This window comes from Anastrepha ludens, chromosome 4 (genome assembly GCF_028408465.1).
Source record: "Anastrepha ludens isolate Willacy chromosome 4, idAnaLude1.1, whole genome shotgun sequence".
Taxonomy (NCBI): domain Eukaryota; kingdom Metazoa; phylum Arthropoda; class Insecta; order Diptera; family Tephritidae; genus Anastrepha; species Anastrepha ludens.
This window is the reverse complement of record NC_071500.1, coordinates 21,193,309-21,206,284: the sequence shown is the minus strand read 5'-3', so window position 1 is coordinate 21,206,284 and position 12,976 is coordinate 21,193,309. Positions and strand designations below refer to the sequence as shown.

The window sequence follows — 12,976 nt, the reverse complement described above, 5'->3', positions numbered from 1 at the left end:
GCGATCTGTCTTTTTTCTGCTTTAGTGCTGTTTTTGTTGGGAGTAACCCATCAATTTTCGTCCTACCAAATATTAATGAACAAACTCACTACAAAGTACTTGGAGGTAATTCTGAACTCCAAACTTCGCTGGAGATCAAATATTGGAGTACGGGTCACAGTTGTAAGCAACCTGAGAAAAAGAACGCGATTTTACATTTCCTCTGTGAATGCCCTGCCTTCTGGAAGGAGAGAATGTCAACTCTGGGCAAACCAGAGAGTCTCGAACAACTGTCTGGCTTAGACGTTAGAAACCTAATAATGTTTCTAAACCGCACAGACTTGGCATAGTCATGCTGTTAATGACCTTTAAAAAAGTTGATAGCAAGGATATGGCAACAAAATGGTGCGGAATGGTGGAAAACTTCAGTGGTTTCTCAGTTTCTCGTTGCTAATGCTATATTCCCAAGGCATGTAATTCGCTCTCTCATTCGAAATTCACTTTCCAATTACCCTTTGAATTGAAAGCGAATTACCTCCTTTGTAGTTAATTTAGTCTCAATTATCTTGCGAATTACGAACAAATGGTTGTTCCTGTTTCCCCAATTTGAATCGGAAATTAGCTGCCTAACCGAAATAAAAGAGTAAAGTACGTTCACATATACAGTGGTAAGCAATAAATACACAAAAAATTATATAACCGTTCACATATGGCAGATTAGCTGCAAAATTGACAATCAGCTAAAAAGACTGTTTTGAAAGGTTTTTCTTTACAGAAATTAGTTTGGTGGAATATTTCACTGGTTTTGTTTTATTTAATTACAATATTATTAACGATATGAAGAAAAGGCAAAGAGAAGGAACAGTTAATTTAATTATGCAAGTTGCTGCCACTAATAGACAGTTGAAGGAAATCTGTAACCGACGTTTACTGAGTTTGCAAAAAATATTTGCAGCGCATGGGAAATTCTATATTACATTTTATAATAAGTAATAACAGGCTCAAGCGTCTATGGACACATGCGAATGCAGAATTAATATCTATTTTTACAATGACGTTTCTCCTTACATTTGTAATAATAATTATCGAAAACACAGGGTTGTATGGGAAGCTGCATGGTTATAGTCTAAGATTATTTTGTAATGTCGAATTTCGGAATAGAAATTTTGTATTGTTAATCTAGCTTCCGAATCACGGATTAGGAGTTAAGCTCGAAAAAGTAGATAATCTACTTATATGCGAACTTGTTATACATAAGTCACAATAAAATTAACGAACGTTAAGTAATAACAAGTTAAATTTGCATAATGGAAGCAAAAACTAAAAGTTAGTAGAAGTAAATTGCCTTTGGAGGTACCGTGCACTCAAGTTGTGCATTTTCGTATTTACCACCAACATCGAGTACACAAATTCTTGGTTCTGCACCTCCTTAAAAGTAAGTGGCTGCCACGCAATTCGTCGATTTTTCGCCCCATATCTATATCATATTTCTATAAGGGCACTTTCGCCCTTATTGGTATTTTCTGATACTATTTGTTTTTACTGGAAAATGTGGAAGGAATAAATTGATATAATTTTCTCTATAAAATAAAATAAAATCTGAGTTTTAACAGAATTCATGAACTCCATCACCGATATGCATAGTAAATTCTCGTAATAATAATTAAAAGCTGAAAGCAAGGACAAGAAGGGGAGGTGCTAAAGTGAATTACGAATACGTCGTTGGTAATTCGAGAATTATAATATTCGGAGAGGAATTGTGCCGTGGGAAAATATCATCAAGATAATCGATTGTGAAATCAATTGTGAATATTGTTTTTCACTGTTAAGAAGAAGTAAGCAGCAAGTAAATTTAAATAAGATTGAAAAAAGAAGTATAATATATTCTATACTCAAATAATTTCGAGACGGAATTGTACCGGGCGAGGGGGTTTGGGTGCAAATTTAGTTATTCAGTTGAATCTCAATATATCGAAAATTATTTAATTTTTTAACTTGAGCTATATTTTATTTTATATTGAAATATAATATTATGCCGTTACACTAAAGCTGGACATAAACAGGGCACAATCAACCGTTAACCGATATTTCTTTCCGGTGATCAATTTATGATGCTTAAGTGACAAATATAAACTGAACTCAATATTAGTAAAGCAGCAAATATAATAAAAAAAGAAAAATACAAGCGGCACCTTACCATTATGACAGCACGTACCACTATATAAGTTAGGATTTTCGTTCTGTATGTAGACTTTTGTCAACACTGTTTCTTGCGTTTTCTCACATAACTTTATTATTTTACGTTAAACAATTATTTGTTTAATTTATTGTGATTAGAAAAAGGCTTGATATAAAACTGTACCAACACATTTTTTAATAAACTCTTGGGTCCAAATTGAAATCAATTGTCTGGTAGAGAAGCTTAAAATGCATCCGTTTAATTTAGGGTAGTACGTCTTTTGCCTAATACTGTATGTACATATGTATATAAAGCTTCAATGCTATTGGCTGCGCAGTGAATCTTCTTAAATATTGACAAAATAGCATTTACTTTTTGCATCTGTTGACTTAGACGCTCGGTGCTAACTTTGCAAATTTGTTTGTAAAATAAGTAATATTATATATTATAAATAAGTAATAGCTTTACTTTCTTTTCCTTCATGTAAAAAAGGATCACTCTGATAGTCGAGCGTAAGCACTTGAAATAGCAACGTTACTGATTTAATGATTATAAAATGAATCAAATGTGAACGTATATTGGTGCGTATAAATTTTTGCACTAACATGTGCACCAACATTTGTTCTTTCGCAAATTTATTCAGCAGTATATTTGCTATATACATATGTACACACATATTTACTTGGCTCCCGACTCGAAAGTTATTTATAAGCTTTGAGAGAAATTTCGCAAATAACACATACAAACCTATGCCTTTGTCTGCATATACGTATATGCATTTATGTATGCATTTGTAAGTACATACACATATACTGAGCAGTTTATAAATATAATTAACGCACAATTGACTTTAGGAACCTTTGTCAGTTGCACTGTAAGATTTAAAAGTAGTAAACGGTGTCGGTATTCATCATTCGATTACAGTTGCTATTAGCTGGTTATTAAAAAATCTTCTCTAATATGCTATAAGGCTTCTAAGAGAGGTTCAATTTATTCTATTAAAATTACTACGAAGTGTACTTGCATTTTCACTTGCATATTTGTGCTACAACCGCACCTAAAACTATAAACAAGCAGTTTGAAAAATATGAACTGTCAAACTTTACTACAAATCCATTAAGGCTGCCAGAAATCAGCTGCAGTAGCCATTTGAAGAAGCACAGAAATTATTCGCGAGCACAGAACAATGTTAGTGAAACTTTGCAAATGAATTATTTAATAAATTTGCACTCAACATTCGCGTAACTTCGTTCATTATCTTATACATACTTTTAATTTTGATGTATTTATTTCTTTTGTGAGCTACCAAGTTTATTTCGAGTGTTGCTGCATTTCAGGTTATAAATACTTGTGTCTTTCAACAATCGATATCTATGATTTCTTTTCGTGTGTGTGTATGTGCAACAGCTAATTATTAACCAAAGAAGATTGTATGTGCTAATCCCACTTTTCTAAACAAATGGGGAAACACTTAAATAAGTAGTTATGCTCTTTCCTTTTTGTGATTTTCTTAAAATTCGTGTAAAACGGAAGCTGACATTTTTGATTCGGAATTATCTAATGAGCCATGAGGCTAAAATTTGTGAATTGTAAATAGATGAATGTGACCTTTGGAAAAACGTTTTTGGGGATTGGGGGGGGGCGGCGAACTAACCCTGCTCCACCACGGGCTAGTCTTGTTGTAGCCTTATGACAGCCGGATTTTCTGCAGGGTCTCAATTATTGTTAGTAATATTTATCAAAGCTTTTCGCTTGTGAAAATTTAGTCTTTCATGTTCAGTTGTTGTGGTTGGTGGTGCACTGATCGTCAAGTGTCGGGTATGGTATTAAAAAAGTGAATTGACCGCAATTGTGACTTTGATTGTAAATAATGCAATTGAGTTGAAGCGTGGAAAAGCTGGAAAATGTGGAAAACTTTATTTATTGGCTGTGCAAAATTCTCAATTTTATGTACTCGTGCAATTGAGGGGGAAAATAATAACCACAAAAGTTGTCTGATTTGTGCTTGATACGCATATTATTATTTTATCGCATTGATTTTGGATTCTTATCATCTATCAGCCTCAACAGTTTTCGTTTCTTTCTTAGTTTTGTATAAAATCACAGTTAAAGTGGAAGAAGTATATACCCTACGTCAATCATGATCTCGCTGGCGGAGCTAAAAAAACTGAGAATTGTGCATTTAGGCATAGCCGTTACATTTTTTGTATCTGGTTTGGTGATTAATCTGGTGCAGTTAATATTGTATGTAGGATTGAAACCCTTCAATGTCGTGCTATTCAGACGCATCATGTATTATCTCTGCTATTCGCTGTACTCACGTAAGTTCTCATACTTTTGTATTTTTATCAATTGCCATATTTTTGAGGCCGTTTTCAATTTTTAGAGCTGATTTTTGTCGCTGAATGGTATTCGAACAGTAATTTATATTTATACATGGATAAAAATGACTTCGAGAAGTTCAGTGGCAAGGAGCACGTAATGATAATACAAAATCATTCATATGAAATCGATTGGTTGTGCGGCTGGATGTTCGCAGACAAAGTTGGTTGTCTGGGCAATTGCAAAGCGTATGCAAAGAAAGCGATTTCTTTTGTGCCCGTAATGGGTTGGGCATGGAAGTTCGCCGAATTCGTATTTTTGGAACGTTCGTTCGAGAAGGATAGTGAGACAATCGCGCGTCAATTGAAGGAAGTATTTGCCTATCCGGATCCCGTATGGTTGCTGTTGAATGCTGAAGGTACTAGATTTACGCAGAAGAAACATGAAGCTTCTGTTAAATTCGCACAAGAGCGTGGTCTGCCTTTGCTAAAGCACCATTTGATACCGCGTACAAAAGGCTTTACTACTAGCCTGCCCACCATGCGGGGCCGTTGTGTAGCCATTTATGATACTAGTTTAGCCTTCAAAAAAGATGCCAAGGTGTGTGAATAATAAAAAACTAGAAGAAATGAGATAAGCTTGATTGCATTACTTCTCATTTAATCGAATAACCTTTTAATCTCACAAATGTTATAGATTTCACCAACTATTTCCAATCTACTAAATGGATTATCGGTCGAGGGTCACTTGTTTGCACGTCGTATTCCGCTCGAGGATGTACCTGAAAATGAAGCGGCAGCAGCTGAATGGCTACAAAATTTGTATCGCGAAAAGGATCGAATTATTGACAGCTTTCATGCAACAGGCAGCTTCTTTGAAACATCCGGTTTTAAGGAAGTTCCTGTCACTAAACTTAAATATCGTACATGTAGTTTGGTGAACTTTGCTCTCTGGGCTGTATTTTCGGTATCATTAATACTGTACTATTTAGTGTCTTCATTTTTGTCACAAAATTGGATTGGTCTGTCGATCGCTATAGGCATACTTTTGACAAGTAAGTATAAAGAGTTGTAACATTCAATGTAAATAATTTGCAATGATTTTTTTTGCTTTCAGTATACATACTTATGGTGAAATCTATTAATATGTCAAAAATTAGCAAAGCTTCGTCGTATGGCTCCGAAGCGAAAACGGATTCAAAGTCAAAGTAATTCAAATGCGCTTGCTGCAAGCACACAAACCTGCGAGCGACCATCAATTACAAGTTTTTTGTTTGTTGTAATACGAAAACGTATTTATGTAGCCATGATCACAATATGATGTTCGTTGAAAGAACTGCATTGGACTTAAACAATGAAAAAGCGGACAAAGTTCAAATGTGTTTCGTAATTCCGTATGATTATTCCACTGTACGTATTAAAGGTTATGTAAATGTACTTATTAGTAAAGTTAGTGGGAAGCCATTATAATTAACTCTATAATGTCATATTATTTTAAATATTCACGTTGTATGTTAACTACACGTAAATGACGGCGACGATGATGAGGACTATGAAAAGGTCTAACCTTTCATTTGTCAATGCTAAATTTTTACTCTGGATAGCGAAATAGGCGTTGGAATTTGTAAAAAAAAATTGTAATGATTAAAATCCATAAATGGTTGATTTATTCTCTTTTGCGAATTTGTTTAATATTTAAAAACACATAACAACATACACTTACTACATCTTAAGAACATAAAGCACCTCTAAATACAGAGTGTAAAATGGCAATTGCATTTGCAATAGTGATTAAAAGTTTATTTGGGTGACTCGCGAAGTGCCGAAAATGTCGTTTTGGTCTTAAGTCGTAAAGTTTTTGAAAGGACTTAAAATCACATTCCACTATTTTTTAACTGTGTTAAAATTCATAATATGACTTTTACGGTAGCTTGCGAACACCCTAACCCATATATTTGGCCGTTTAAAGTTTACGATATAAAATAATAGAACACCCCCTGAGAATATCCCAATTGAATTGGATACGGTTCTTTAAAACATAATAGCCGCAATTAAGGTGCATGCGTGTTACATATAACAAAAGTGTAATTAATATTTTGTGCCAATTTTTTGGATTCGTGCTATATGGAAAATTGATATTATATTGCATTTTTCTATTGTATTATCATTACTAATAGTTATGTATTCATTAGTAATTAGTAACAGCAAAATTATAAATTGATTCGCATACTTTTTTGTACAAAAGAATGAAACCATTAGGCATTAAAATATTTCTAAACCAAGAAACACGAAATTTTATTTACAATTTCAAAAAGTCGGCTTTATGACGACGTGTGCTTTGCACCATATTATCTTGGGTCTTACTTGTATATATGTACATACATATATGTATCTTCCAGAAACTGTTGACAGAAACTTTGCATATATGTATATTGATAAATTACTTTTTTGATTGCATTTTTAAAGTTATATAATATACATAAACACATCTTAGAAATGTAAAAATGATAACAAGAATTATAAATGAATACATTTTGTATTGACCTCTTGAATTCTCTAAAATATTTGAAATAAAATTGTATTGAAATTTGTTTAAACTTTTACATTTATCGCATGATTTAATTTTTTTTTTGGTGAATCTAATTCAAAGCATGTCTACATAACATTGAGTTCAATTGGAGTTCTTTGTACATATTGTTGGACTTGATCAGTGATATTGTTGAACTATCTTACTTATAAAAATTATGTGTCGAGCTAGAATAGTTAAGTGTGTTGCATTAATCCCTAAAATATCGATAATTTGCTGCTAAGCAGGCGACATATTATTTTATAAACGCACTGACACTTTTTAAATCCAATGCGGTAATGCAATTCATTGAATTGAAAACTACCGTTTGAATACATAATTTTGTTCAATATTCATTGACATTCATCACGGAGAGACTTACGCCTCTACAATGTTTAGAAATCGTACAATTGTATTACGAAAATCGACGCTCTGTGAAAAGTGTTCTTCGATCGCTTAGGCTAACTTGTGGTGTTTAGCGGTGAGGCCCATTTTTGGCCTAAAGGCTACGTAAATAAGCAAATTTGGCGTATTTGGGTTGAAGAGCAACCCGAAGCCATTAAATGCATTGAAAACAACCGTCTGGTATGGCCCATGGGCTGGAGACATCATCGGCTCATATTTCTTCAAAGACGAGGCTGGCACCAATCTAACACTAAATGGATAACGCTATCGCGCTGTGATAAACGACTTTTTGATGCCGGTTGCCGGAAATTCAAGGGCGTGATCTCCACAACATTTGGTTCCAACAAGACAGCCGTCACTACTTGGCATCGATCCCATCATACAATGGATTTGCTGCATCGTCGTTTCGGTGAGCAATTTATCTTTCGTCTCGGACTAGTGGATTGGCCACCAAGATCGTGTGATATTACATCTTTGGATTTTTATTTGTGGGGGTATATAAAGTTTAAAGTCTATGTGGATAAATCGGCTTCGATTGAGGCATTGGAAGCCAACATTACTAAAGATATTCACGAGATACCGACCGAAATCCTCCAGCGAGGCATTCCAAATTGATGTTTACTGATGACCGGATTATGGCGCAGTTACGACTAACATATCATGATTGGTTCTACACAAAAATAATATAGATTGCACAATTAATTTGAATTTTAAAATTAATTTTTTCCAAACAAATATTTTCATCACAAGTTAACATTTTTCTATAAAATTCCACAAATTTCAAGCCTTTCCAATGGGTGATAAAAAAAAAGAAATGAAAATTTGGAGCAACGGACTTTGCAGTTGATAAGCATTTACCTTTTATGGCCCTTCTAATCAATTTTTCTAGTACTAAAGTAATTTATGAAGCTACTGAGTTCTTATCGACGGTTATAATATTTTTTTTTCTTTCCTTTATATAAATTCATCATCAATTTTGTTGGATTATTTAATAATAAAGATTTATTGCTAACGGAAAGTAAAATTGTCTGTCTGTTTCCGATATGGATTCTCTCTCGTTCAAAATAAATCCATCACCTTTTTGTATGAAGAAAGTGAAATATGCATATGGCTTAAAATATCTGTAATAAAAGTATGCGAAGAAAGACTTAAGATGTATTAAATTAATCGTAATATTTATGTATATATGTATGTATTTGTGAATAATCAGAAGCATGAATTTTATACATATGTACTTGCAGATGTGTGTGTATGTTCTTTATATACAATCGTACATTTTAACATTCGCTAAATATTTGGAAAGAGCAGAGCCTCTGTTGAGATAAGACTCTGCACTGTACGCGATTTTAGTAAACAATAACTCCAATACACGGACAAAGCGAAAATTTCAGGCTGAAGAGTTCGAAAGTATTGTTGTCAATACCATTTTGTTATAGTTTTGATTTTAATTGGGTGTGTGGCATTAATTTAAAAGATATTTGTAAAATTATCAGAAATTTCTTTACGACTTAAAGTTTTGTAACTATTGCCTAGGTAAGGTGCTTTAAATCTCCTATGCTTCTCTGAAAACAATACTTTTATAGAATGTTTATGTCTATCAAAAACCCAAAATTCACATCCCAAACAATACTTAATCGTCAACATGCAAGAAAGTACACACAGGCTTCAAAACTCAAAATACACACACATGTACATATATACATACATATGTACATTCATGTATAGTTCAATACATACACCGGATACTTTCAAAAGATTTAGGTTAATGAGTACTCTGAATTTTAATACTTATATTAAGGTACATATGTATGTATACTTTCGGTATATACCCCATACATAAATAAATACGTATGTATGTATGTATACTTTCGGTATATACCCCATACATAAATAAATACGTATGTATGTATGTATGTACTTTCTTTCCATCCTGAGCTCAATTACTTACTAGACTTGAGATGCAAATATAATTTTTCTGAAAAATATTTACACAAATACATATGCAAATACGCATATACATATTTATGTGTGCAGATATACAAACCAATTAATTAACGCTCAAAACATTTTTTTAGTCAGTGTTTAACTGACAACGCGCTAGGATGCACCTTAATTTTTTTCTTTTGTTCATAACGGTTTTACTTTACGTTTTGCTTACTGGAGCAGTTGCAGGCGATACCAAAGAGTTTGATGATGCATTAATCGTTGATTTACCTAATGGCAGAATACGCGGTCGAGATAATAACTATTTTTACAGTTATGAATCGATTCCGTATGCAGAGCCACCACTTGGACCATTACGATTCGAGCCTCCAAGTCCATACACTGAGAAATGGTCGGATACGTTTGATGCAACACGCGAGCCCATCGAGTGCATGCAATGGGATCAGCATAAGGCTGGCGTAAATAAACTTCATGGCGTCGAAGACTGTCTCACTGTGAATGTTTATAAGCCAAAATTGCGTCCCGATGCTTCAAATACGCAAGGTTCATTTCCAGTCTTGGTGTTTATTCACGGCGGCAGCTTTATGATGGGTTCAGCGCGCGCCAATGGCCATGAACATTTTATGCGTAGTGGACGAGTAATGGTTGTTAAAATGAATTATCGTCTAGGACCATTAGGTTTTCTTAGTACCGAGGACACAGCTATTTCGGGTAATTTCGGAATGAAAGATCAACGTTTGGCGCTGCAGTGGATCAAGGCGAATATTGCACGTTTTGGTGGTGATCCAGATCGTATCATGGTGACGGGTTTCTCCTCAGGCGGCGCTGCTGTGCATTTGCATATTTTGTCACAACGAAATTTTACCAAATATGCTCGCGTGGCGGCTTCGATTAGTGGTGTAGCATTTAATCCATGGGCAATTAGGCACAAGACGAAGGCGCACGCGTTGGAATTAGCCAAGGGTCTTAATTGTCCAAATGTAAGTAGTTCACAGTTGATTAAAGAATGTTTGCAACGTAAACCGGCCTCCGCAATTGTGCGTAGTGTCCAAAATTTTCTGGTTTTCGGCTATAATCCTTTTTCCACATTCGGTCCAAGCATCGAAGATGCAGCAGTTAAGGAGGCATTCTTAACGCGCTCACCTCAAGCGATAGCGGAATCGGGTGATTTTGCGCAGTTGCCTTGGTTGGTGTCTTATACGGCACAGGATGGTGGTTATAATGCTGCGGAGCTGCTACAACGCATACCCCGCAGAGAGGAGTTAATCGAAGCTCTCAACGATCGTTGGTATGATTTAGCGCCATATAACTTGTTCTACAAGGATACTATGCAGAATGTAGAGCAGATGGATGATTACTCGGTAGAATTGAAACGCCGCTACTTAGGCGATCAAGAATTCTCAATTGACACTTATTTGAATGTGCAGCGAATGTATACGGATGTGTTATTTAGAAATGGAGTAGAGCAAGCAATTCGTTTGCATCGCAAACATGGACGTAGCCCAGTTTATGCATATGTTTATGATAATCCGGGGGAGGAGGGTATAGGAACAGCATTATCAGGTCGAAGAGATGTAAAAATGGGTATGTTACAATAAAATAAAGGAGCGGCTGGCTTACTTGGAAACGCTTCAATTAAAACTACTTGTACTATTTTACAGGTACTGTTCATGGAGATGACTTCTTTTTGATTTTCAATAATACGGTGAGATTTAAAATTCGGCCTGACGAGCAAATAATTTCACACAAGTTCGTTAGAATGTTGGAAAAATTCGCATCAAAGAGGTATTAAAAAAAACACTGTTCAAATTACTAATGCACCTATGTATGTATGTATGTACTTCAGAAAACATGTATTGTTCTTTTTCTTTAAATAGTGACGAGTTAACGTTTGGGGATTGCCAATTCGTTGATAATGTTGGAAAAAATGAATACCAACTTATGTTTATTACCAAAGATTCCTGCCAAAATAAGCAAGTTACAACACTGCCGTCGTTTTAAAATTTACCAATAAAAAAAACAGATACAAACAATATTTTTATTTTGTAGAACCGCATTTTTATTACTCAGTGTTTCCGTATAACTCAACTTTTGTGTCTAAGAAGCGAAAATCATTCAAAATGTGCAACTTGTTGCTATAACCTGCGATGGACATAAATTTGATTGGCTCCAATTGCCATACTACTGAGTATGCTGCGGTATGTTCTAATGGTATATTCGCCTGTATATCACCATTCATCGCATAAAACTGTGCATGGCTGTGCTCACCGGCAACAAATAGGTTTTCCTCCACGAAATCACAGACATGTACTTTACCTGGAAAAGCGAAGTCCCGCATACACTCCATAGTGCCCAAATGCCATATGGAAAACTTTGGTCCACCACCACAAATCAACCAATCCTCATTAGTAGCAATTGCGCCTATCCATTTTCCATACTCAGGTCGCATTAGTTGTGCGTTTTGAGCTGGTTCTATTCTTCCAATTGCTTCTTTTTGTTGTTCAGTCCAAAAGAGCACACAACCATCTTCAGAAGCTGAAAAGATGCGCCCTTTGTCGCTACCTGTTACTCCATGTATGTAATCAGTGTGCCCGCAGTAGTCGCGTACAATGCTTCCATTCTCCAAATTGATTTGGTAAATAATATTATTGCCGCAACCTGCATATAGGGTGTCTGTCTCGGCGCGTAGCCACAGAAAATTCACATCGGGTACCTCAACAGCATCAACGTCGAGAGGAATTTTAACTTCCCATTTGCGTACAGTGCTCAAATCACGTTTTTCTTCGTTCCAGCTTAGACCGTAAATAACGCCAATGGCGCCGACGATTAGGAAATCACGATGACAGCAGAGGCTATTAATTTCTGTTTGACCAGATTGTGGAAAAACGCGTAGCTTCGATCGAGGAGCATCAGTTTTCTCGAAATCCTGGAGACTGTAGGTATATTCAAAACAAAACAACAACATGAGATAAACATTTTCACAGCTGCAAATATACGTAAAAGCTTTTGTTGATCACATACTCTTGAACAAATATATCACCAAAACGGTTACCGGCAAACAGAAATCGGCCAGACTCTGAGATCGCTTGTGATATCACGTTGTTATACATGACCTTTAATTTTAAATCTTTCATTTTTAGAAATTATGTCTGCCGATATATGCTTTTATTTAAAAAATTAATAAACTAAAAACCGGTGTTCTATCAACAAGAAAATCAGCTGTTGTTAGTTGTGCGTTTTGCCAGCATTGCCAGTGATAAATACAGTAGAGCAACTTACGATAACAATCGATAAGTCGGAATCGGAATTTCCGTAGCTATGCAACTTAGGTTTTCTCCTTCAAAAATATAATATACGTTGCAGAAAAATAATATAATGCACGGTGTACAGAATACATCGGCGCATTTCGAAAATCGTTCCTTCTTTTTTGCGTTTTTGACAATCGACGGCGTAATCTCTTCAAATAAGCAAACAAAAGGAGGAGAAGTTACTTGCTTGTGAATATTCAGTGAAGGATTTGGTAATGGTCTATTCTATATTCTATGTACTATTTATACGTGAAACAACCTGCTATTTTTGTAT

The 12,976-nt window shown here is 35.0% G+C and overlaps 3 protein-coding genes across 7 annotated transcripts; 2 read left to right on the top strand and 1 right to left on the bottom strand.

Moving 5' to 3' along the window:
• The first annotated feature begins 3,117 nt into the window (after positions 1-3,117).
• On the top strand, positions 3,118-6,158 carry LOC128860343 (1-acyl-sn-glycerol-3-phosphate acyltransferase gamma-like). Of its 5 annotated transcripts, none has more exons than XM_054097818.1 (5): positions 3,118-3,141; positions 4,247-4,479; positions 4,545-5,080; positions 5,177-5,534; positions 5,597-6,158. In XM_054097818.1, the coding sequence occupies exons 2-5, from the start codon at positions 4,299-4,301 to the stop codon at positions 5,689-5,691; spliced, it is 1,170 nt and encodes a 389-aa protein (XP_053953793.1). In that variant the 5' UTR covers positions 3,118-3,141; positions 4,247-4,298; the 3' UTR covers positions 5,692-6,158. The 5 variants fall into 5 exon arrangements, with proteins under 5 accessions (XP_053953793.1, XP_053953790.1, XP_053953792.1 ...); XM_054097815.1 differs by lacking the exon at positions 3,118-3,141 and adding an exon at positions 3,154-3,346; XM_054097817.1 differs by lacking the exon at positions 3,118-3,141 and adding an exon at positions 3,355-3,495.
• Positions 6,159-7,173: 1,015 nt separating this feature from the next.
• LOC128860342 (esterase-5B-like) lies at positions 7,174-11,444 on the top strand. The gene is made up of 3 exons (XM_054097813.1): positions 7,174-10,978; positions 11,056-11,179; positions 11,272-11,444. Exons 1-3 carry the CDS (start codon positions 9,553-9,555, stop codon positions 11,393-11,395), a joined length of 1,674 nt encoding a protein of 557 aa, XP_053953788.1. The 5' UTR covers positions 7,174-9,552; the 3' UTR covers positions 11,396-11,444.
• Positions 11,430-12,630, bottom strand: LOC128860347 (THO complex subunit 6). Its single transcript, XM_054097828.1, has 2 exons — positions 12,416-12,630; positions 11,430-12,327 (listed from the first exon to the last, which is right to left on the bottom strand). The coding sequence occupies exons 1-2, from the start codon at positions 12,526-12,528 to the stop codon at positions 11,457-11,459; spliced, it is 984 nt and encodes a 327-aa protein (XP_053953803.1). The 5' UTR covers positions 12,529-12,630; the 3' UTR covers positions 11,430-11,456.
• Positions 12,631-12,976: the final 346 nt, after the last annotated feature.

What these genes read in the sequence shown, in the direction of transcription:
- LOC128860343 (XM_054097818.1), top strand. Translation starts at nt 4,299, where the DNA reads ATGATCTCGCTGGCGGAGCTAAAAAAACTGAGAATTGTGCATTTAGGC. An exon ending in CTGCTATTCGCTGTACTCAC is followed by an intron (nt 4,480 to 4,544) that starts GTAAGTTCTCAT and finishes TTCAATTTTTAG; the next exon opens with AGCTGATTTTTGTCGCTGAA. An exon ending in CCTTCAAAAAAGATGCCAAG is followed by an intron (nt 5,081 to 5,176) that starts GTGTGTGAATAA and finishes CAAATGTTATAG; the next exon opens with ATTTCACCAACTATTTCCAA.
- LOC128860342 (XM_054097813.1), top strand. Translation starts at nt 9,553, where the DNA reads ATGCACCTTAATTTTTTTCTTTTGTTCATAACGGTTTTACTTTACGTT. An exon ending in TCGAAGAGATGTAAAAATGG is followed by an intron (nt 10,979 to 11,055) that starts GTATGTTACAAT and finishes ACTATTTTACAG; the next exon opens with GTACTGTTCATGGAGATGAC. An exon ending in GAAAAATTCGCATCAAAGAG is followed by an intron (nt 11,180 to 11,271) that starts GTATTAAAAAAA and finishes TTCTTTAAATAG; the next exon opens with TGACGAGTTAACGTTTGGGG.
- LOC128860347 (XM_054097828.1), bottom strand. Translation starts at nt 12,528, where the DNA reads ATGAAAGATTTAAAATTAAAGGTCATGTATAACAACGTGATATCACAA. An exon ending in GGTGATATATTTGTTCAAGA is followed by an intron (nt 12,328 to 12,415) that starts GTATGTGATCAA and finishes ATATACCTACAG; the next exon opens with TCTCCAGGATTTCGAGAAAA.